Genomic DNA, 22489 nt, shown 5'->3' on the forward strand with positions numbered 1-22489 from the left:
GGCAAATTATTTTTTCCTCTTTTAGGGCTGGAGAAATCCCTGTAAAACAGTGTTACTTTCTAGTCATCCATATGGGGTCTTCATACAAAACATAGAGCCAGTGAGAAAATGTTGGAGTGCTTCAGAGGATGGGTCACTCTGAACATCTGTGTCAGGGGCTGGGGAGAGGAAGAGGAGCATGAATGGGTAACAAAGCTCTTTGTCCTGTAGGACAAAGTTCTTTGTCCTATGGGCCCGTCAATGGAATTGCAGCTCAGGAGAGAGGCTGTGTCTTGGGGAAAGCAGGTGACTCCTGGGGTAGGGAAGCACTTGGAAAGCACCTTCTGGATCATTTGCAATATGTCCCAGAACAGATCCTGCTAAGACAACCAAAAGCTTCCCCCTGCCCCCATGCACTCCTGCATGCAGATTTCTACAGACTTTTTTTGCACATTAGACGCAGCATTTTTTCATGGAAGGTGAGAAATTTGGTCTCAGTGCCACGGCAAGAGCTTTACTGTTTCTTACTGGCTTATTAACTACTTGCTTACTTGGTCTTGGAAACCTTTTTAAATTGCAAAATGCCTTCTTAAAAATATTAGGAGGGATGTCTTCTTAAAAAAGTTGTGGAATTCCTCTGTGAGTGCTGGGTTTTACATCCTAATGGAACTAAAGATTTTGTCTGGAAACAGGAAGATTATGCTTACTTTTGAGCAGATTTTTTAGAGCTTTATGGAGAGTGTGATAGGTCCCTCTCACATTTGGGGATATTCTGCAAATGGAGATCTTTGAAGGGAGTGTCTTTGAAGTGAGCATCTGCCATTCCAAACTGTGAAAGGTGCTTAGACAAAAATTTATCTGCTCTTCAGAGAAATCTTATCCTAAGGATTTAGTTGAGGATGGCACTCATGGCATTAGATGCAATGAGGCATGACTTGCAAATACTAACCTCTTAAAGCAATTAATTCATTTCCTCCAACAAATGGTACGATTAAAAATGTGCCTAGGGAATGCTATAAATATGCATCTATGACTTGACTTTTCTTCCCAGGAATCTCTGGCTATTCCCCAGTGAATAACTTGTCTCTAAACTTAAACTATCAAATAAAAATGAACAGCCAAGTATTTTAAACTATTGCTTTTTATTATAATTACACCGGAGCACAAATAAATAAGCACTAAATTATTGTAAAATATTGTCAATGCACTAAAGAAAGCAGAATTGATCTTCAAACAACATCTTATTACTTCAGAAGTATCAAAGTACATTTAATTACATCTTACCTAAAAAAATCAAGTACAAAAATGAAAAGAAAATTAATATGTATTTATACTGTGTATATAGAAACGGCTAATAATATATGATTACAGTTAGCCTCTAGCTACTCCTTAGTCCTACACAATCTCAGGCACATACCTGACAATTTCTAATGAAATATAAAAAAAAGCAACATGACATTCAGTTTCAAGATATTGGTAAATGTATTACATTGGAATGAACACAGAATGATTTCATTTTATTTAAAAACCCTGTCATTTAAAAACATAGTGCCATTGTCCACTTAAAAATAAACAACCCAAACCAAAAAACCCCATACTATTTTATACCATTTGCTTTAATTTGTCAAAAGGAGCGATAAAGTAGACATACATTGGCTAATATACGTAAACACATTTTTAGTGCAAGAATAACAAGACCTGTGACTTTACTGTGCTTTCTTGAAATCACAGTGCACCTTACACAAATTGCTACACTATAATGTTTAACTTCAGGAGTTTAAAGCAAAATAAGTGCATACCAAACAATTTCATATATACAGTCTCCATAAGTGTGTGTATATATGTGATCTGTATGTATATACAGATTGCATATTTATACAGACTACAGCTTTAATGACCGTGTGTAACCAAGCACTGTCATTCACCCTGTGACACAGAAGCTGCTGAGACAAGAGGTGATGTAGGAGATGTGTGACAGCATTGTGATGGCAGCTCTCGGCAGGACGATGTGCCTTTTACTCGAGCCATGGGGTGGGCCAGCAGTCACGGGACAGGGCAGTGGCTGTGTCCTGCTCTGGCTCTGTCCCTGACCTTTGGAAACTGTTCTGCCTGAGCCTCACGTCCCTCTTCAGTAAAACGGCTCTTGCAAGCATGAGGTTTACTTCACATTTCTAAAGTGCTTTGAAGGTAAGTGCTAAGTTATGTTTTACTTTTTCATGTTGTCGCACTTTAAAAAAAAAGCCATTGTTTCCATGGGATACAATGGAGGTCTGGAAGCACGTGGGCAGTTATTTAGGAAGGACAACATAAACAGTGTTGAGCAATAAAAGCAAAACAAGGAGTTTGCAGTGGGCTAAGTGTACAAGCAACTCTGCTCTAGGACAAGAACGCTTCAATTCCCTGATCATTATTCCTATTACATCTCGATATGGAAAGGACACGATATGAACAAACACTAGCAAGGACAGAACCGTTCACACTGACACTGCCTTCCCCTGGCAGGTGTGCCCAGGGTCTGCACTGCCAGCGATGCTCCGGCAGCGCGCCTTTAAAGGAGCTGCTCCAGGAGGACACCAGCGAGGACAAGGACTGGCAGAGCTGACTGAACGCCTGCTTGCGTTTTGTCACCAGTGACTTTGTGCAGCTGGGGAAAAGGGCTGAGCTAAGTATTTCACATATGGATATGGGAAATTCTTCTCCTGCCACATTACAAGGAAGACAAACCATGAACACTTGCTGAATAATGAACCCTGTTAGCTCAACAGATTTCTCATGACCAAGAAGTCGTCTTCTTTCCAGCAGATTCTGGAACTTTCCGAGATCTCTGCAGTTTTTCTTCTGCCATTTTCTTTCTTTAAAAAAGAGAGAATAAGCAGAATAAACAGTTGGTGTCTTTTGGATGCAACGTGTTCAAAGATTCCCTCACAGCCTCCGGGATTTTTCATGTCTTCTGTCATTTTGGCTGGGAGGGGGTCTTCAAATCTGCATTTCAACTCTGTACCTATTCCAGCCTTTGTATATTCCTAACACATCAATATTTAATGTATGCAGATATATGTATGCACACATCTATGGGTATATATAGATACATGCATATATACATGTATATGTGTGTACACATATGCATATATACATATACAGTAATGCTAATATACATACACACATATAAACACACACTTCATCTTTTACAGAAATCTCAGTTTGGACATCAAAATATACATCAGTTAATTAGTTATAAAATATTTAAAAACTTTATTTCAGAGGCTGAAAAGAAACTACTACTGATAAAACATTACTGAAACTCAAACTTTAGCAATATAGATTACAAAAACCTTCTAAAATTTATTATTTTTGGTCTTTTTTGATCAGCAATTACAGCTGTGGCAATGCTGTCAATATAATTTTAAAGAAAAGCCAATATAACAAGAAGTTTCAAACAACACACCTTTTCTTCTTGGTGAATATAACATTAAAATGATTGTTTTAAAGAGGGAATTTTGTACTACCAAACTTCAGACACGTAGATAGAAATTTTAATACACAAAATATATGCCATAGATCTTTTTTTCCCCCCTAGTCCACCACAGAACAATTCTCCCTCGTCCTCAACAGATCCTTTTGGAAGATATTTCACCTCACAGATTTCACCCTCATAATCAGTATAAGCCATCCTTTTCTCCCGTTAAAACCAGGAGGTCATAATTCTTTGGTCATGACATAATATTCTGTTAAAATGGATGTAATATAATACAGGATTGCAAGCCAATTCCAGAAGCAGCCAGGAAGAAGAAACGGCATAGCCGGGAGAATGCGTTACGTGGGCTTCTTCTTCAAAATGGCATGAAATCAAGAGGGATTTCCCAACAGCCTTTCAAGGGGTCTGAAATCTGAAATCCAGCCCACAGAAACAACATGAGGAAATCTGACACGGCGTAAGTAAGGATGTGCTGCTGGATTTAAAAATAATAAACATGTAAACATATTTTGTCGCCTTTATTTTCTGGACCATCGGTAAATGTGGACGGGGACGGCGGCTGCAGTGGCACTGCCTCACCCCGCTGAGCCACCGGCTCTCTCTGCCAAGGGCTGCACAACGCTTAGTCACAGTGAACCATGGTCTCTGCTAATCAATGGAACGTCTTCAAGGAAGAGATTCTGTTGCAGGCCGTGCTGCAGAAAATTTAGTTCCTTGGCCAAATCATTTTAGTAAATGGTTCATATAGAACCAAGGACAATTAATCTGGTTACCGTTATGGGAAAACAGATGCAGAACAATTAATATTTTAAATGCAACTTGGGCACCCGCACTGAGCACTTGTACTTTCAGTGCTTGCAGGTTTGCTGTTTCCCACCAGAACTCTCTCCTTTGTCCATCCCACCCCCCCAGCTAAGGACACCTAACAAGTACGACTCTAGCTATCTTCTACAGCCCTAGCACCGAGTTGTTTTGTACATTGTCCTCTCCAACAACACGTACAACCACATGCTTTTGTACAGAGGCCACATCTAGGCAGGTCAGAGAAATAAAACAGTGGCGGCAGGGGCGGGGGTGAACAGTAGAATAGAACATAGAAAATAGGTAATAAAACAGTGTAACAGTAACATTATATAGTAAAATTCTCCATAAATTTTTGAATTTATATATATATATTTATATATTTAAACAGTGTATTTGTTTGGGTGTTTTCAATATATTGGTCAAATATTTACATTTTGATATCTTCTGGATCCAAAAAAATCCTGGATAAATATGTATGCCTTAATCCAGTTGGAAACTTAAATATCTCTCTTGATTGACAGGTGAGCACTGTACTGGTGTGTTTTTTCCTAGGAAGTTCACCACCTGCAGGTAAGTCTTAGGTTAGAGCCTTTGCCTTTTAAAGAAAGCAGGCTACCTGTGCTTGGTGCCACACAGTGGAGAGGGCATCCTCCACAAGCCTGTCAAATTGCAGTGTCCCAGAAAACAGTCTGTTGTTTGGAATAAGGAGGAGGGCTGTATTTCTTGGTCCCAGCATTCTTTTTCCAACTCGGCAAAATAGGCATGCTGTCCTGTTTGCAGAGTCCTTTCTCTGATTTCTGTCGAGCTTTGATCTCTTTGCAGAGGCAACGCTTTTTTTCAATCATGTCCAGCATCGTATGGTCCCCTTGCAACCACTGCATGCACGTCACCTATTGGGGGAGGTGGATGGAGGAAGAAAAAAAAAAGAGGGAAAAAACATACAAATAACTGTCTTGGTCATAGATTAAATATGCTTTTTCTTTGAAAAGTTAACTTACTCTTATTTGAAACACTCTAATTTTACGAATAAAGATATCAATGCCAACAACAGAAACAGAGCTAGTCTTTACTTCTAACTACTTCTTTAAGAAAAAAAAGGGTAATAGAAGATCCCAGTTTTAACTTCTCCAGAGCACTAAAACCTAATAAAGATAAATGGTTTTGGCAATCTAGCAATGGTTGGATTTTAAATGGAAGAATAGATCTTAAAAAGGCACATGGATCTTAACAACATCCTTAAGTTGTGGAAATAAAAAATTCTACACACTGGAACCCACGTTTTATATTGCTTTCCAAATCCAATCTGTCACATTAAAAGCAGGGTGTTAACATTTCTGAGTATCAAGCTAAATATAACTGTTAAATTTTGTTAAAATGATTTAATGAACTCCATGCAAATTATATGGATTAACCTATCCTACTCTGTGATATTTCATTAACTGGAAGGCACAAGAGTTAAGAAACCCCATGTTTTCATGCATGTGGAATACTGGAGAATGTGATCCTGATCCAAAAGGGGAGGTTAGCATATGTTTAGCTGTAAGTACATGCCACAGCCCCTCTGAAGCTGAGAATGTGACTTCATTTGAGTTCAGCGGGGAGTTCACAATTGAAAATGTGTCTTCAGAGGCTTTAGACTGGAAGAGAAATCACTAATAATAAATTCCTCTGAAAGGGCTCATTGGTTTTGGACATCACTGTATACCTGCAGCTCAGAGAACTTCCTCTGAACACTTACTTTGCAAATGTGAAGTGATGTCTTGAAAGTCCCCACATTTTTTCCCAAGAGTTAAGGATTTGTGTGTAAGTAAATGCACACGGTACATTCACAGGGGCTGTCCAGGTACACCTCTGCTATTGTAATGAGAATGAACATGTACAGCAATACTTTGGTACAATTTGTGTTCGTAAAGGAAATGTGTATTTATTATTAAGGGTATTTGAATACATTTAATAATGCATATACCTTTCATTCACAAGTCTTAGAATGCCAAGCATGGGCATACACCAAGACCCTAGAACTGGGGCCTGATTTGCCTAGAATCCCCTATAGAATCCCCTATAGATGCAGCTTTTTTGGATCTCAGTAGTTTTTTGGTCAGCTTGAAGCCTATTTAGCATTTATAATAGATTATAATAGATCAAGCAAATGTTCAGATTCATAGCAGAAAACAAAGCAAAAAGAATAAATTTAAGAAAGCCTACCAAAAAAAGTAATAAAAAATAATGTGTTCAAACAGAAAAAAAAAATTAGAGTACAGAAATGTCAATTTTTTTGTAAAAAAAAAAAAGGGGCAAAAGAGGTTAAAAGACTTTTATCACAAAACCACGCTTACCTTATACACTAGATAGTACTGTGAGTAAAACAGGTTTAAACCATAATATGGATTTTGTCCATTAATGTTCTTATGAATTTTGAATTACCCTTATCTGCAATGTGTCCTCCTAAACAGCTGAGCCATTTTTTCTGGAATTCTGCTGTGCCTGCTCTTTTAATTGAATCTTATCTTTCATTTCCGGCATGATCTAATGCTTACTGTGGTGCAGGTGGGCATGAGGCACAGCATCTGCCATGGCCATGAGATTTCTCTCTTTGGGTGCCCAGGCTTGGTCCAAAACTCCCTTTCTGAGCTGGAGATGCTCCCCTCCCACCCCTTGGCTCCACTGCACAGATCTTTGGAGAGGCTCTGCCTGACCCAGCTTTCCTCTGCTCACCAGTGTTGGGTCAGTACTTACACAGCAGTGTCTTCAGCTTGGCTGGGTCCTCCTCCGTGGGGAAGGACAGGGACACAGTCTGCACACAATTCATTACACAAATATTCACCAGCACAGCGGCTTCTGCGCCAGGCTTGACGACAACAGCGCTTGAGCATGGATTTCCTCTCGTAGGCACCGGGAAATACCTTCTCTTTTACAGCCTTTCACGTCCCAGGCAGAGCGTGTGCCGGTGCCAATCCCGCAGCACGCGGTGCGCTCCAGCCACCGAGCGTCACCAAGCAGCACCCGTGACAGCCCCGTGAGAGTGTCACAGCCGCGCCTCCCCGCTCACCACCGTGCCACACACAGTGCCGTGCCAACACCGTGCCCCGTGGTGCCCATCTCCTGCCCTCAAGGAGGTGTTCAGGGGGACAGAAGCATTTTGACATGCTGAGTCCTAAAATGCCAGTTGCAGCTTCCCAAAGATAGAAATGGAGTTGTAGAAAGTATCAGTTACACAGACACTCTGCCACCCCCTGCAAAACAGCACCTAAAATATACTCAGGAGTAGGCAGCTCCAAAATCCTTTTTTCATACTGGCCATCGTATTTTGTTACGGTTAGTGAAATTTACTGTGAAGAATTTGAATTTTCCCACTTTCCCAGATACAGATTTTCAAGTCTACTTGGGATTTTTTAATGCTATTTTTGTTTGATGGCTAAGTCCTTCCTATCAGTACACCTATGTTAGGTGTACTGTCCACTTGGCACAATCCTCCTGTGGAACTGCATTGAGTAATGGTGTGTGTAGGGGAAACATGTAGAACTGGGATGGGCAAAGTTGTTTGCTAAAATACACCAAGTCAACACATACAATGTTGAAAGGCCTGGGGGGAAAAAAAAGCTTTAATATTAAAATAAGCCTAAATACTAAAGGTTTGTTTTTTTGTGATTTTTTTAAAATAGTTTTGCCCAGTTGTTTAGTATTTAAGTGCAACAAAATAAAAATATTAGGAACAAAGTTTGATGGCCAGTGGAAGCTGCGGGACAGACCTCAGAGAAAATCCTCACTGCAGATCAATGAACTACAGAAATGATAATAACCATGTTGATGATATGAAGTCCCAGAGTGTTAATTAAATTTTCAGACAAATAAAACTGAGGCTCACACAGTCCAGGACTCAACCCAGCTGTTAATCACAGTAAAAACCCTTGATGACTTCAGTAGGGCTACTAAGGTGTTTAAAGCCAATGTGTTTAACACTGCAGACTTAGGCCTAATCCTCCCAGTGACTGAACTGATGGCACTCACACTTAGTTCTAGCACTAATTTTTCTCACCTCCTCCCTCCTTTCTGGCTTTAGCATGCTCCTCTGGCCATGCACCAGGCTGTTAATATCCCTGCTACATCATAGCAAGGAATTTGTTCAGTGTGAGAGGCACAAAAAATAATGATGTTACAACCTGATTTATGGAAAAAAAAGTAGAGCATTCAAAACATTTTACAGATATACAGCTCTCCTGGGAAAGATCCCAGCATGCTTGAGGAATGGTGCACATACTGCAGCATGTCAGAGCTTGGCTGCACATGTGAATGTACACAGACAGGCACAAAATCAGCACTGGAGGTAACAGCCACCAAGACAGAGCACAGGAGAGGAAAACTTGGTTCTGACCAAAGAATCTTGGCCCAAAGCCTGTTTTTATTGAAGAGGGAAGAAAGAGCTAGAAACAAAAGTTAGGATTGCAAGAAGGGACCTCCTGGAGATTCCAGGATATGTGTCAGGTACTACATCCCATAATATCCTTTGGATTACAAAATTTGCTGATTGCACATCATTTTTGGTTTTGATGGAATTTTTACTCATTAGATTATTCAAAGTATAAGACACCTTTATAAAATTTTTATTTTAAATCAGATAGAGAAAGAGAGTGAAGAAAAACACCAGGCAAAGGCCCAGAAGTTTGGACATTCATCAAGAAGGTGTTGGAGGTAGGCTGAATTCCTTGCTCTTAAGCAGACAGTAAAAGCTGTGTGATGACTGGATGTGTAGGAAGCATACAGGAATAGAGGGTGGTTGGATAAATTCTCTCACCTGAATGTGACTGAGTGCAAGAGTAAACCAGGATGTCTGACAAGTTCTTGGTAAACACACTCACCCTTTGATTAGTCATCAGTCTCTATTTTTCCTTCAAAAATCTTCTTCAAAGCAAATGCTTGTACCAAACTTGAACATCAACAACAACAGGTAAGAAACTCCTGCTATACAAAACTGAGCTTTTCCATACAGTTTAATCACCAACTTTGCTATCTTTAGAAGAAACAAGTCTATGTTGCCACCTTACTTTAACTATTTTCTCTCAGTTTTCTGATATTTTTTATTCCCAAAACATTGGAAGTAAATATTATTAAGATCTTTTTTGTACTCTTGGGTTCTATGTTGGTAGTGCCATGGAACAAGAAGTAATAAACCCATCTTCAACTAAGATAAAAAACTTCACATATCCTCAAAACAATGCAAAATTAAAATCTTTCAAAGTAAAAAAAAGATCCCTTCTGGTGTGTGTTTTAATGCTTTATTTTGCTTTGACCTTTTGAAGGTCAAAGAAACAAGCTAGACAAAGTAGTTCCCTCTTCTGCAAAGTGAAACGGTACAGTTTTGTGTGTGCCTACATTAGCAGTGGGCCTGATCTCATATCTCATCTGTTTGAAATTTCATACTATTCCAGAAAGATAATTAGCAGTCCCAATGGTTTCCAAATACATGTATTGCTTAAATTAGATTGCCCTGAGCTAGACCACAGAGCTGTCTTGGAGCAGAGGTTTGATGGGCAGAACGTGTCCAGTTCAATCGCTCTTAGAGGCCAGGACTAGAAGCTAGAGGTCAGTACATGCCATAGCTCTCTGCCACATCAGAATTTACTGGGAAAAGCACATAATCCCAGGGAAAACTCAGAACAGGCTTTGGGGAACAGACAGTGACTCACACTGCCAGGAAGCCCCTGGTGTCACAGAGGACTATTTCTGTTTTCTCTTGCCCTGGCCCTGGGCACCCCCGCCCCTGACTGCCGGCCGCTGCTGGCCCTTGCTGTGTCATGACACACTGCACCAGCATTTCCACTAAAGTGCTCAAAACAGCAGTGTTTGCAGCAAGAAAGAGGAATGTAAATGAACATGGTTCTTTCTTTGTTCATAACCAAGGGTAGTTTGGTTTGACAGAGTCATAGTTACAGATAGAAAAAGAATAAAATATTTTCCAAAGATACCATTAAGCAGCTACTGATGGACACAACTTTACACACAGGTTAGCTGTGTTCACCAGGTGTAGAAAATATCTTGTATCTTTTTGTGGATGAATATCCACACTATGAGGTCAGACTCTTGGGCTCTTCAGGAACTGGACTATTGCTATAAGGAGCACTGGGCAAAGTGCATCAGGACAGGCCCCAAGCAGGGCTGTGCAAGTTCCTGAGCACATGAACGACACTGAAAAAAGACATTGTGATACCTGTAAGTTACATACAAACCAAATGATCCCATGTAACATAGACTTTCCAAATGAAAAACATGATGGCTGTAAAAAGAAAAATCCATGAACAGAACTAGAAGTATAGAGTGAAACATCCTCAGCACCAGGCCTGGGACTCTCTTAGCTGTGAAAAATTTTACTTATTCATGTGTTACATAAATAGCTACATAAATACATGGATGCATAATGCTGCCTCTTAGTAAAAAGACATTTTGTGCTACATAAGTCCCACACATATCCCCTTGTCTCGAGCCAAGCCCTAGGTAACCTTAGCCCCGAACACTGGGTAGGCAGGAGACAAGAGGAGAGCAAGTGCCAGGAGCAACTCTGCTCCCCAAAGTCAAGCCACTGGCGTGAAGTGTGGTAGGAGGATAAAGCCATGCTGATTCCCAGTGCTAAGAGGTGTTTCAGGAATCCTGTCATTGAAGGTAGTTATGATTTTTCATGAGTGCCCGTGAAAATATGTGCTGCTAAAAATGCCACGTGGGAAAAGAAGTACCGTAAATATTGTACACAGGTCTATTAGTAGTCACTAAGTTCAAAAATGTTGACAACTTTCATTCATTTTAAAGGAACCCTTTCTAATATTTGATGTGACCACACGATCATGCTCTGGACACATCTAAGCAGGGTGTTCTTTTATAGCGTATGAATTTTAATGACCTAAAAAAATATTTTCTACTATAGTTTACATGAGAGCTTTAGACAACAGCATCTGTTGTCCCTTCATCTATTTCTCCTCATGACATCCTACCTGTTAAATTCTTTGCTTGCCTTGTTTTAATGCTGTTGGCTTATTTGATGTGAAATTGGAAGCTCTGGGCAATAGAAGACCCCCCATGATTCTGTTGTGCTTTCATAATTTTTTCCTACTAGCGCAGGTCCCCACTTCTTGTGCTGAAATTCCACAGGTTATGGGCCTCAGGAAGATGCTGTTTGCCTCTGGCCCTTGTGAGCATCTCCCTTTCCTGCTGGATGAGAAGAGGGGCTGACTCTTGAAGAATAGGGAAAAACTACATTATACACCATGGCTGTTGTATAAAGATATAATTTTCCTTGTCAGAACTGCACAGCATAGATAAAAGCCCAATAGTCGAAGTGGGGCTATAGCAAAGTGATCTTAAGCTAACACAAAATACAATGAAATAAAAAAAAGGCAACAGGAGGAGTCCCCTGGCTCTGTAAGCAAAGTGGTCTCTAACAGTGCAGTCTGTGTGCAGTGCTACACATCATTCAGCAGAGCCAAGCATGCTGGTTTGTTTTGGCAGGTTGCAGAAAGTGAAGAAGAAAGTCTTTCTGAAAGCCACTTACCATCCTCTGGGAGGAAAAGGTACTCCCTCCCTCATGCCTGTTCTCAGACAGGAGTTTCCAAACTCTGTTTCCCACTGAAACTCTTGACGGCACTTTCTCTGGTGCAGATGGCTCCCAGCCCCCTGGCTGGGTAAGGTAATTCCACTGGGAAGGTGTGAAATCCCACTCCTAGAAGGCAGTCCTGTGCCCCGGGGCCAACGCTGGAGGGCTAAATTAAGCAGCAACAGTGACTTGGCTATCTGATACTCGGCTTGACGTGCAGGTCCTCTTAGCACATGTTCACAAAAGGGGAGTTGTCCAAGGCAGGAAGGAGTTCAGCCAGAATCAGGTTTCAGAAAATCTGAGCAGAGAGATCCTCACCCATTTGAAGCCAACAGGAATTTACTGTCTGACCTCATGGGTCCAAGAATTTGACTATAGTTTGCTTAAACAAACAGTAAAAATAACCTCAATAAAAACGATTTTAAAATACTTCAGAAGAGCACTTGGAAAATTATGTTGGGCAAGATTTCCTTTGCTAACTGTGAGCTATAGCCATTGCATTGCTGTTGAATGTTACTTCCAATGCCTGCAAAAGTCCATAAGTCAGGATGGAACTACAGGCTAAATTTGCAGTCATTCCCCTCTCTCTGACAGAGGCACTCTGGAGGAATATTGCCAGGAAAGACAGCATAATTTGGCCCAGGATAGTTACTTGCTCATACAGCTTGGTACTGCTAGCTCATTCTCCTGTTACTGTCAAATTCAAAACAACAGTTGATTATTAATACAAAGGTGATTAAAAGTAACAGTCTGTTCAGGAACACGCAGGATGTGCAAGGTGAGCCGTGAAAGCAGACACTCTCCATGCAGTTTGGAGTGCCTGGGAAGGCTGCCTGGGGACAGTGGGCAGCAGAACTACAAATTCCTCCCTAGGAGAGTCTCAAGTGTTTTCTAGAAGCTTTCCCCTGACACCAGCAGCCACATTAGAAGGATCCTGTGCATTTACGTAGTAGCATCACAAGCACAAGTGCACACACAAGGTGTTAAACACTACACAATCTGCCCTTTCTGACCGTTCACAAATTCTTCTTTTCAAGGGACACAAGATCAGTCTCTATTTTCCCTCCAAGAACATGGGAAAGAATTTCCCCATCACACTAGTTTTTATTTCAACAAAATTTGTAGGAGTGAACACTGTAATCTTACCCTGTACATATTTAACATTAAAAGCATTCACTGGTGCCTGCTATTTCGACCTATGAAACAGCATATGCAACACATTTTAGGGCTCTTATAACATTTGTATTGCTGTGTTTAAGGTTTTGATTTACATTATTCCGAATTTCTAAACTCCTGGAATTTATGATTTATTTCAAATGATACTGCTACAGCAAATAAATGAAAACAAGAGTCCCTACAAAAACTGTAAAACTAGAGTCCCTGGAAGAACTGCACTATCACTCAATGTAATTACATGATGCAGTGCTGTAAAAAAAACTCTGGACGCCTTTTTTCAAACTTACAAGTCACTAAAAGACTTGACTACATTTGTGTGCTCTATGGCCTGACTAATCCACCCCTTCAAAATGACTGACAAGATTATTTGGAACTCCAGGAACTCCCAAAGATTCAAGATTATGAGCAATTAATACTGATCCTAAAATTAAATCAACAAACTATTAGTAAACCTTCAGCACCTCTGGTTCCAGACCTCCAGTTTCATGATTCATTGCTTTCAATTACTAAATGTCGCAGTTACTTTACTCAGAACCAGTCCTGCACATACTCCTATCCCTCAAGTTTTCCAGTAGCCCTTAGATTATTGCTGAGGCTACTAATAAAGCAAATTTTTGGTGACAAATTCACTGTTCTGCTTTCCATTTTCATACTGGCACTCAGTCTAGCTACAGATCTTTCTGACCCTGCATTATTATCTTATTTGGAAACATAATCTTTTCATTTAAGCTTTTTTTTTTTTAACACCAAAGAACTCCCCAAAATGTACTGCTTGATTACACTCTGTAGATGCTTTTGGAAGAAGAGCCTGTAAATTAACTGATATTGGGGGCACTGTGGAAAGTTATCTCATGCATCTCAGTGGATCATCACAAAGTGCATTCCTATTGAGATCACTCATTAAAAATCAAAACTTCATCTATGCCTTTGCTAAGGAATAAATGTAGAACTCAAGCAACCCACCTACTTCCTGTCATTCGCTGTAAAATAGAAAGGAAAATACAATATTGTATTAGGTCAGTCACAGGAGGGGCAAAGGACAGGCACTTTGCTCGAGTTCAGTGATACAGAGAGCTCCTCATTTTGCAGTGCAGCAGCTGCAGGGTAACACTCTCATGTCCCAGATTTCTTTGGGGGGTTACTAACCCGTTCTCTCCAGCATTTCCCCTTGCTGGAAGGTGCTGCTCTGGGCCATGTGTGCCACAGCTGCTCATGAACCAGACTCCACACAGCAGGGTGGTTTGTGCTGTGACCCCAATGGCCACTGCAGCTGGGTGGCAGTGACCACAGCACAACCCACCTGCAGCTGGTGTTTTTTACTCTCAGTCGTGGCAGCTTTGAAAAGCTACAAGACTGTAAATCTCATGCAGAGATGAACAGCCCCTCCCCACTGCACTGAGCCCCCCACTGCTGTGGGCAAGGTCCTGTCCTCCTCTGCATCCACAGAGTCCCTGTGGGCTGCCAAAGCTCTCATGTACAAGGGAGCTGGAGGCAGCAGGGTGCATGCTCTGGATACTGCTTGGACCAAGAAGGGCCCAAAAATTGAGAATGGAAGAATGAAAGTGAACAGAAACAAGACCATAACTTTGGAAGACCTAAGAACTGCAAGAAAAAAGACATTGAAACCTGTCTTAAAGTTACAAAAATGTGACATGTGGGGACATCAAAAATTCCATTAGTTTCCCCATTTTATTGGACCTCATTGTTTCCAAACTATTAAAAAGCACATGACCCTCAGCACTATTTATACTGAAGTCAGTATTTGAACCCAAGATTTAACTAACTTTTATTGCTGCAACAGATGAAGAATTTCACCACACCAGTTTACCAGCAAAGCTCCTAAGTCCTTATATTTCTCTAGTACTTTCAAGAAAATGGCCAAAAATAATTTTAAAATTAAAGAAATATAAAATTAGCAAAATAATGTATGGAGGGAAAATGCCTCAGTACTGAAAGCTGCTTTACTTTCAAGTTGCTTTACTTACAAGAAAATTTGAAATATGCTCTTACATTTCTCCATTTTTGATAGTGAAACTGAATCATTTTCTTAGAGTAAATGCCATTTCTCAAATATTGTACTGATTGTATGGAGGGAAAAATGTTCAGGAAGACAGGACTAAAAGCCAACACCAAATGTTTAGAGTTGATCATACTCTTGTAGGTAGTCACAACTTCCTTTTAAAATGTGTAAAAGCATTTTTCAAAGATAGATATCTTCATTAATAATTTATTTCTAACTCCAATTTGAAGTGCAGTTAAACAACAGTTGCTAAAGTTATAAACTACACAGGGAGTTTCCGAAGAACACAAAGTTGTAAGAGCCTGCCTCAATATGAGATACCACATCTGATGTTGCCTCACAGGAACATCATGCAGTCTGATTTATATCAGGAATGGTTAAACTATACAGTAGCCAAATCTAATATAGACATGATTTTTCCTGGCACACAGGATGGCTGAGATACAGCAAGAGATTCAGCCTGGTATCTGTGTGCTTTAGAAAATGGGATTCATTGAGTTCAGAGATTCCCTGTACCTTGCTTCTGTTTTCTGTTTAAAAGGAATCTCTGAAGGGATGGTGCTGGCTGACAGAGTGTGTGAATCAGCTCTAACACAATAAACCAGAGCAGCAGCTCCTCAGCCATGAAGTGACCTGGCAAACTCAGCTTAGCTTATGCCAGCAGCATGGCTGTGCTCAAATTCAGATCTCTAGAGCAGGAAGGAAATTTAAATATCCAGCTCAAAAGGAATGGCTAATGACAATGCAGGACAAAGAAAACATTGAGCTTCTTGTTAACCTATAGACACATATCACCTGTAACATAAGGAAACTCAAACAGTAAAAATGTGCTGCTTTTCTCTCATTGTGTTTTAAAGTTTGGTGCCAAGAACCATGATCTGACCAATGTCAATTTTAAAAGTGCACATTGCTGTTGTCTTTTCTCATTCTTATTTTGTCCTGTTGTGAATTATACAACTCTGATCAGAAACACCAGATAGCAAATGTGCTTTTCCAGACTGTAAAAAAAGAGAAGGGCCAAGAGAATCCAAGAGTCCACTAACTCCCACTGACTTGTAAAGGCTTAAGACTAGCCCACTGGCCCATAAACTCCTATCTCACTTAGTGGAATATGTCCTTTCTCCACCTTATGTTTTGTTGAGGAAAAGCATTCCTTGGACATTCTAGTTACAGCTTAGGAGTAAAATGGGAATTTGCTGTTGATGTGTGTGATGTCAGAATTTAACCCTATAACTTTGAATTAAAAATGAAAAGGATTTCCTATTATGCAATTTTAGTTGGGGTGAAGGGTATTCCTTACAGTGCATCCATCACCCTACAAGATTCTCAGTATTTCCTGCATAAAGACCTGTTTTCTGAGATTGTTCTGAGTAGCTGCTGCCACTCTGTTACAGCAACTTATTGCACACTGAAACTGATCCAGCTGGGCAGGCTAGTACAATGATAAAATTAACTGTAAAGGGAGAAAATTTATCACTCACAGGTCTCATAGAGAAACACAGATGATTATCATTTAAGCTTCAATTCAATGGATAACGTAAACACACGCTCAACTGGAAAAAGTGTATCAGTCACCCTCCTGACTAACAGAAATACTTTGCTATTTAAGATAAGCCAGTTCTTTGCTGCCTCAAGGTGAGATAACTGAGCCTACATACAGTTGTGTGGTGATTCATTTTACAAAGGGCTAATAAATGATAGTTAGCTGTTTTAATAAATGCTTAATCAATTGGCAATTATATGTTACTGTGAACTCCAAAGGGTAAGAGTCTGACAAATAATCTGCAATGCTCCTGTAAAATCCACCTATAAGGTTGGGTATTTTTATCCATTCCTAATGCTCACCTGAACCAGAGAATCTTTCTTTCCAGCCTAAGGCCCTTCTATATCCAGTGTCTATTCCTGTAAGGTGTTATGGATGTGAGTCACCCTTAGACTGACAGCAATTCCCTCATGTGAATAGAGCTGGGATCTGCAGCACAAGAGTCCCGCTGGTTTAGGGCATTTCTAAACCTTGGAGCACTTGATCTGCATAAGATACAGACAGCCAAAACTACATAGACTGAGCTGTTTCCAAATATTTTTCACCTACAGAAAACTGTCAGGAGAAACACCAATATATTTCCCATTTTGGATCTGAAAAACTGGTAACCTTAAAAATTAGCAAAAAGAATAATCTTTTAAAGTTCTCATTTAAAATACATGATGTTTTTATTTTCATTGTTTTAACAAGACAAAATGAGAATAAAAGTAGGCTATCAAAAGTGGGTGCTGGCATTCATACTTTTGTTTTTTAAATTGACATACACATAATGTATATGAATAGCCACACTTTTCTAGTGAAAGACTATGAACAAACACACGTACATATACAGAGATAGAGAAACGTCCTATACATACATACATGAGTGAATATACATATTTATGTGCATACAGTATACAGACGAGATACTATACAGGTACAGTCAGTGCAATATACTGTATAAGGCTATACAAACACCGAGAGGGTCTGGTGGGGTGGTGACAGCCATGAGAACAAAACCTGGATGGTTGTGACTCAACGCAGACGGTGGGGACAACCTGGCTGCTGTGTCGTGTTCTATGCATCAGGCACACGCAGTTCCAACAGAAACATGGTACAGTACACTCAGCTCAAAAAAAGGAGGACGAGTGGGAGTGTGTGGAGGAAACTGAAATGCGTATGAGCAGACAAATAAGCTTGTTCTACCTAGGATACAGAATGTTTGGTTCATTTACAGAGAATGCCTATATATAAACCCATGCTTTCATGAATTCATGCCATTTTTTATTTCTATCTTTTCCTTTAAGAATATTACAAAATTCTTGCCCTGAGTTAAACATAAATACACACAGAAAAGGGGGTTGGGAAAAAGGAAATTGCATGCTTCTGGGTTTTTTTAAAATAAAATTTTAACCAAGGCACAATGTCTTCAAGAGTGGTTCAAGACCATTTGAAATAAACTTAGCAAGTGCTATTGTTCTGGGACTGTGGCAAAACTAATTGTTTGCATACAAAAGTCTCAGAACAACTTTTGAAGTGAATCTACAAGTTTTAGAAGAGAACAAGTAAATTTATTACATATGCCTTAAAGAGATTCCCTGAAGAGGAAGGAATGCTACCAATGCTACCAAATTAAATTATTTTATAGGCAACTTATTGATGTTTGGACTGAAATTATTTCCCACAAATGACATATATTTGTTTAGCATTGGCTGTTACCTATTTTTAGTAGAACCATGTACAGTGCTGTAAGAGCAGCTAAAAATGAGATTAAGAACTTGCAGCTAATTTTCAGTTTCTGTGTTAGGCCGTACACACAGTGGTCTCACTGATTCAGCAAGCTGCAAGAATCACAGCTCAGGCACAGCTGATCAATGGTGGCATGACACTTTCAAGGCTGTATCTCTCTCTGTCACTGACCAGCATGAGTGTCTTACTGGAAATATTAGTTACTAGTTCCTGTGGATCCCACTCTGTGCACCCATGCCCAAATCTGACTCTCAAAAGAAAGGCTGCAGAGGCAATGCTTGGCTGTTGCCCCCACATTCAAGCACTCAGACTCCAGAGACACACAGTTGGCATCAACTTCCAGGTGCTCAGAGGCACTGCACTCAAATTCCAGGGGCTCTGGATGGCACCTCAAATTCCAGGGAATAACCACCTCCATTGTGCTGCATTGGCTGCAACATCTGTCCCCATAAATCTCTCTGTTGAGCTGACTGTTTTTCAAAGTGTTGGAACATACAATCTCAACTCTATCAAAACCAGGCACAACATAGCAACCTCCTGAAACCTCTGACCACACAGGTGAGATCTTCTCATATCTGTCCTGTGCCTGTTCAAGAAACTGTAACTCCCAATCTGAGAAACAACTAGGTAAGGACAGTAAAAAAATGTTAAGCATGAAAGCGAAAACTTCATAAATGCCGTGTTATTTCATCCTTTGTCAGAATATCATTGCATTTGAAAGGTTTCAGCAATTTCTGTCACGGAGCTCACCTCTTTCTGTTTTCTGCTGACAAGCTTACAAAGTTAGTGCAAGAATAAGGTATCAGGGTAAAGGAATTGAATACTCTTTCTTCTCCTCTCTTCCATCACACCTGAAATAGTGGCAGCCACGCGGGCACTCGATGGCGAGGCAGGATGACAGACTGAGGTGCGGTGCTCAGACCGGTGACTCTGTTCCTACATCTGACACCCTCTTGCTGTGGGATTACTTTTTCTACAGCTGACCTGCTTTCACCCATTACTTCCTCCTGCTGACACATTTATTTTATGCCTAAACCCCATGCTATGACCTGAATGGAGAGGAAGAGTCACCAAAGCCAGGCTGGGCTTTAGCACCTACGGTGACAGTAGTGCCTGCTCAGATCCACCTGCGCCTGCTGTCCCCTCGGCCATGGGACAGAGGCTGCTCCAGCAGGGTGGGGCCACACCTAAACCAGAGTCCTGGCAAAGCAATGCACTGGCCTGCTTCTGCTGCATGACCAACCCAGCTGAGTGATGAAAAAAAGATGTTGGGACAGCAATAGCAGGCTTGTCTGCCAGCAAAAGACAGCTTTGACATATTTTCTTCTCATGCAATCAGTCAGGTGTGCCTTGGAGGAGGGGGATAATGGATGTGACAATTCCATCTACTTCAAAGTTTGCATTTTATTTTCCTTTTTTTTTTTTTTTAATTTCGCTTTTTTCATAAGCATTCTCTATTTGCAATTTGATATTTAGGAACCATTTGCACTGCTCTGGACCCATGCACTGATTAGGTAAAACCAGATTCAAGCTGAAACTCAACACAATGCAATGTGGAGCCTTCCCCAAAGCATTAACATTCTTGTTGTTGCTCTCATCCAAAATGTTGACAGCATATTTGGCTAGACTGTCGACAGCAGAATTTTGCTTTCATGTGTGCAAGAGATTTGTCTCTGCAGGAAAAACCCGGAACTGTGGAAAGTTATCCAACCGCTCCCTCTTGTGGGCACAGGGCTCTGCTGCACTTTAGGAGGGCGCACATCACGTAAATCCAAAATCCGACAGATTCTTAGGAGAGCAAAGTCCCCAGAGGGCTGTGTGACACTGCAGGACACAGCTCATGCCTCATGCCCTGGCTCTTCCTTCAAGGTGGCAGTCAGTCAGTCAGTCAGTCAGGGTGATGGATGCCTGACTCTCATGGACATTCTGTCTGAACAAGAAAGAAATATCCTATGGCTCTGGATTCAGGTTTTTAAATACTCTCAGGCCACACACACTGGTCAAATGCAGACATCATCTCAAGCCAAAATTGGCCCCTGTTCCATTAGTGACATGCCTGTGCCATGGGCTTCTCTCTGCACCCCACTGTGGGTTCTTCCATGCCTGTCCTTCCTCCCAGGTAGGACCCAGAGGATTTCCTTTCTCCCTGCCATTTGAAAAACCAGTGTCCACAAGATTCAGTCTACACCTATATTCCTTTTTCCTGACACTAAAGATTTCTCCATGACAGGGCCATTTGAGAGAGAGACATAATTTTTAAAGTGTTACGAATAAAATATACCTGGTTTTCCACTTTTAGACATTCAAATGTATTTAACTGCATCAGTGACACATAAACAATGTAAAATCACTGCCACAGACACAGTAGATTGCACCCCAAATAGTTTTTTTTTGCACTTTCTAATTTCACAAAAACCTTAATTGAGCATAATACCATTACCAATATACTTCCATCTGCAACCTCTTACTTTCTCACCTATTACACTGAATTTATGAATCCTTGGGGCAGGAACAGTCTTTGTTCCATGTCCCAAATAACAAATAACTACAACTCTTGGACACCACCACAGTCAATATTGTGGTAGATCCTAGTGGCCAACACTACGCAGGTTTTGTATCCAGTGACAATCCCAAGCCTTATTAAATGTGATGGCTAAACATAAGGAGTAATTAAGTTCCTTTAAGCAAATATCTTCTCAGGCAAAAATAGAAGCTACCATCCAAAGCAATAAATAGTGTATAGAAAGTCCAGACCAAAGCCCCATGGGGCTCTGATTACAGAGCAAGCAGCATGGGGCTGTTCCCACACTGTGGACACATATTCTGGATGAAGAAAAAGATCAAGTATCAAAAAGGAGCAACCATAACCTTGGCTCCAGGAGCACAGAGACAGACATCTCAGAGGCATGCACTGGCTCGAGAGGAACACTTGGCACGTACACACAGGGGGAGGAAACGGATTGCCCACTGTCCCATGAATTGTTTAGCATATTTTGCTATTCTATGTCCAAAATACACAAGAGACTTTCAGAACTTTTGAAAATTAAAGGAGAAAAGAGGGACAGAGAAAATTATAAGAGTGGCAATTAGCACAGTAGTTAGATATTGCCTTTGAATAGGAATCTGGGACTGGATGTCCCCTGAGATCTTTAACCAGCAGCTCACGGGGATGATTTTTCCCTTTGGTCCAGAGGGCAAGGATGACAGAAGTTGATTCTTTCTTTGCAAATCCTTGTGCATGATAAGAGCCAAAATAGCAGAATTACTGGAGTCTGATGCTAGTTCTAGGTTGAGATTCATCAAGGAGTGCATGTAGCACAGATTGACAGTACTGAGAGCTGACATGGGTCCGTGCTGTGTAACACACACAAATCCTCTCACGAGCACAATGTATTTTATTACTAACATTTCTCTCATAATCAAACTGGATGAAGGACTACTTCAGTGAACAGAGCTCTCCATCTACCTGCAATGACTGTATTTCTTTCATATAGTGGAAGCTAAAAGAAAGACCGCTGTGATCAGGTACGGAACAGTGGATCTTGATTTATAGGTGCTCATTTCTCAGCAGCAGAATTCATCAACTGCAGAATCAGTAACCCAGCTCTGCTACTGTGCCCCACAACTGCAGGGTGTTTGCTGACTCCTTGAACCCTTGTATACTATTGCTGGGAAAAAATGGCAACTTTAAGCTGAGAATAATGGAAGAGCACAGATGCTTTGTTTATGCTCACAGAGTATTCACTTTCAGATGCACATTTGCCAACTAAAGCATGATAATGTCAATTCATTGGGGGAAGTACTGTGTCTAGGTGCCTTCAAAAATAATTATAGCCATAATGGTAACAATTTGCATTCCCAGCATTCATTAATTACAGGGTGACCACAATGTTTACAAGGCATACAAAGACTATAATATGTTTTGTATTCACAACTAAAGCTAGAGACATTACAAGCTGGGCTTGTGATTTTTTACTGACCCGATACAGAGGGAATTTAGGCATGAGACAAATATGTAGCTGTGTGCTGAAGAGTACTCATACTTGTCAAAAGTTAATTCCAAATTATTAAAGTTTTGTGCATTTTTTACAATGAGCTTTTACTGCACTTAAACAGCAAGGTATTGCTCGACTCATGCATATGAAAAGCAGCTAAAATACGTCTCAGCTTCTTTGTGGTACTTCC

The 22489-nt window shown here is 40.6% G+C and overlaps 1 protein-coding gene and 1 long non-coding RNA gene across 2 annotated transcripts in view; one reads left to right on the forward strand and one right to left on the reverse strand.

The window, feature by feature from the left end:
• Nucleotides 1–1979: 1979 nt before the first annotated feature.
• LOC121341143 lies at nt 1980–4825 on the forward strand. The gene is made up of 3 exons (XR_005953388.1): nt 1980–2166; nt 3733–3911; nt 4780–4825. It is a non-coding gene; the product is annotated as an uncharacterized LOC121341143 (long non-coding RNA).
• A 45-nt stretch (nt 4826–4870) lies between these two features.
• NYAP2 (neuronal tyrosine-phosphorylated phosphoinositide-3-kinase adaptor 2) overlaps nt 4871–22489 on the reverse strand; it is a 124911-nt gene continuing 107292 nt past the window's right edge. Inside the window, exon 6 of the mRNA XM_041414426.1 lies at nt 4871–5148. Coding sequence (XP_041270360.1) covers nt 4921–5148 — 228 coding nt within the window. The 3' untranslated portion in view covers nt 4871–4920. The remainder of the gene's footprint in view (nt 5149–22489) is intronic.

Source organism: Onychostruthus taczanowskii, unplaced genomic scaffold (assembly GCF_017590055.1).
Source record: "Onychostruthus taczanowskii isolate IOZ18803 unplaced genomic scaffold, ASM1759005v1 scaffold45, whole genome shotgun sequence".
Taxonomy (NCBI): Eukaryota; Metazoa; Chordata; class Aves; order Passeriformes; family Passeridae; genus Onychostruthus; species Onychostruthus taczanowskii.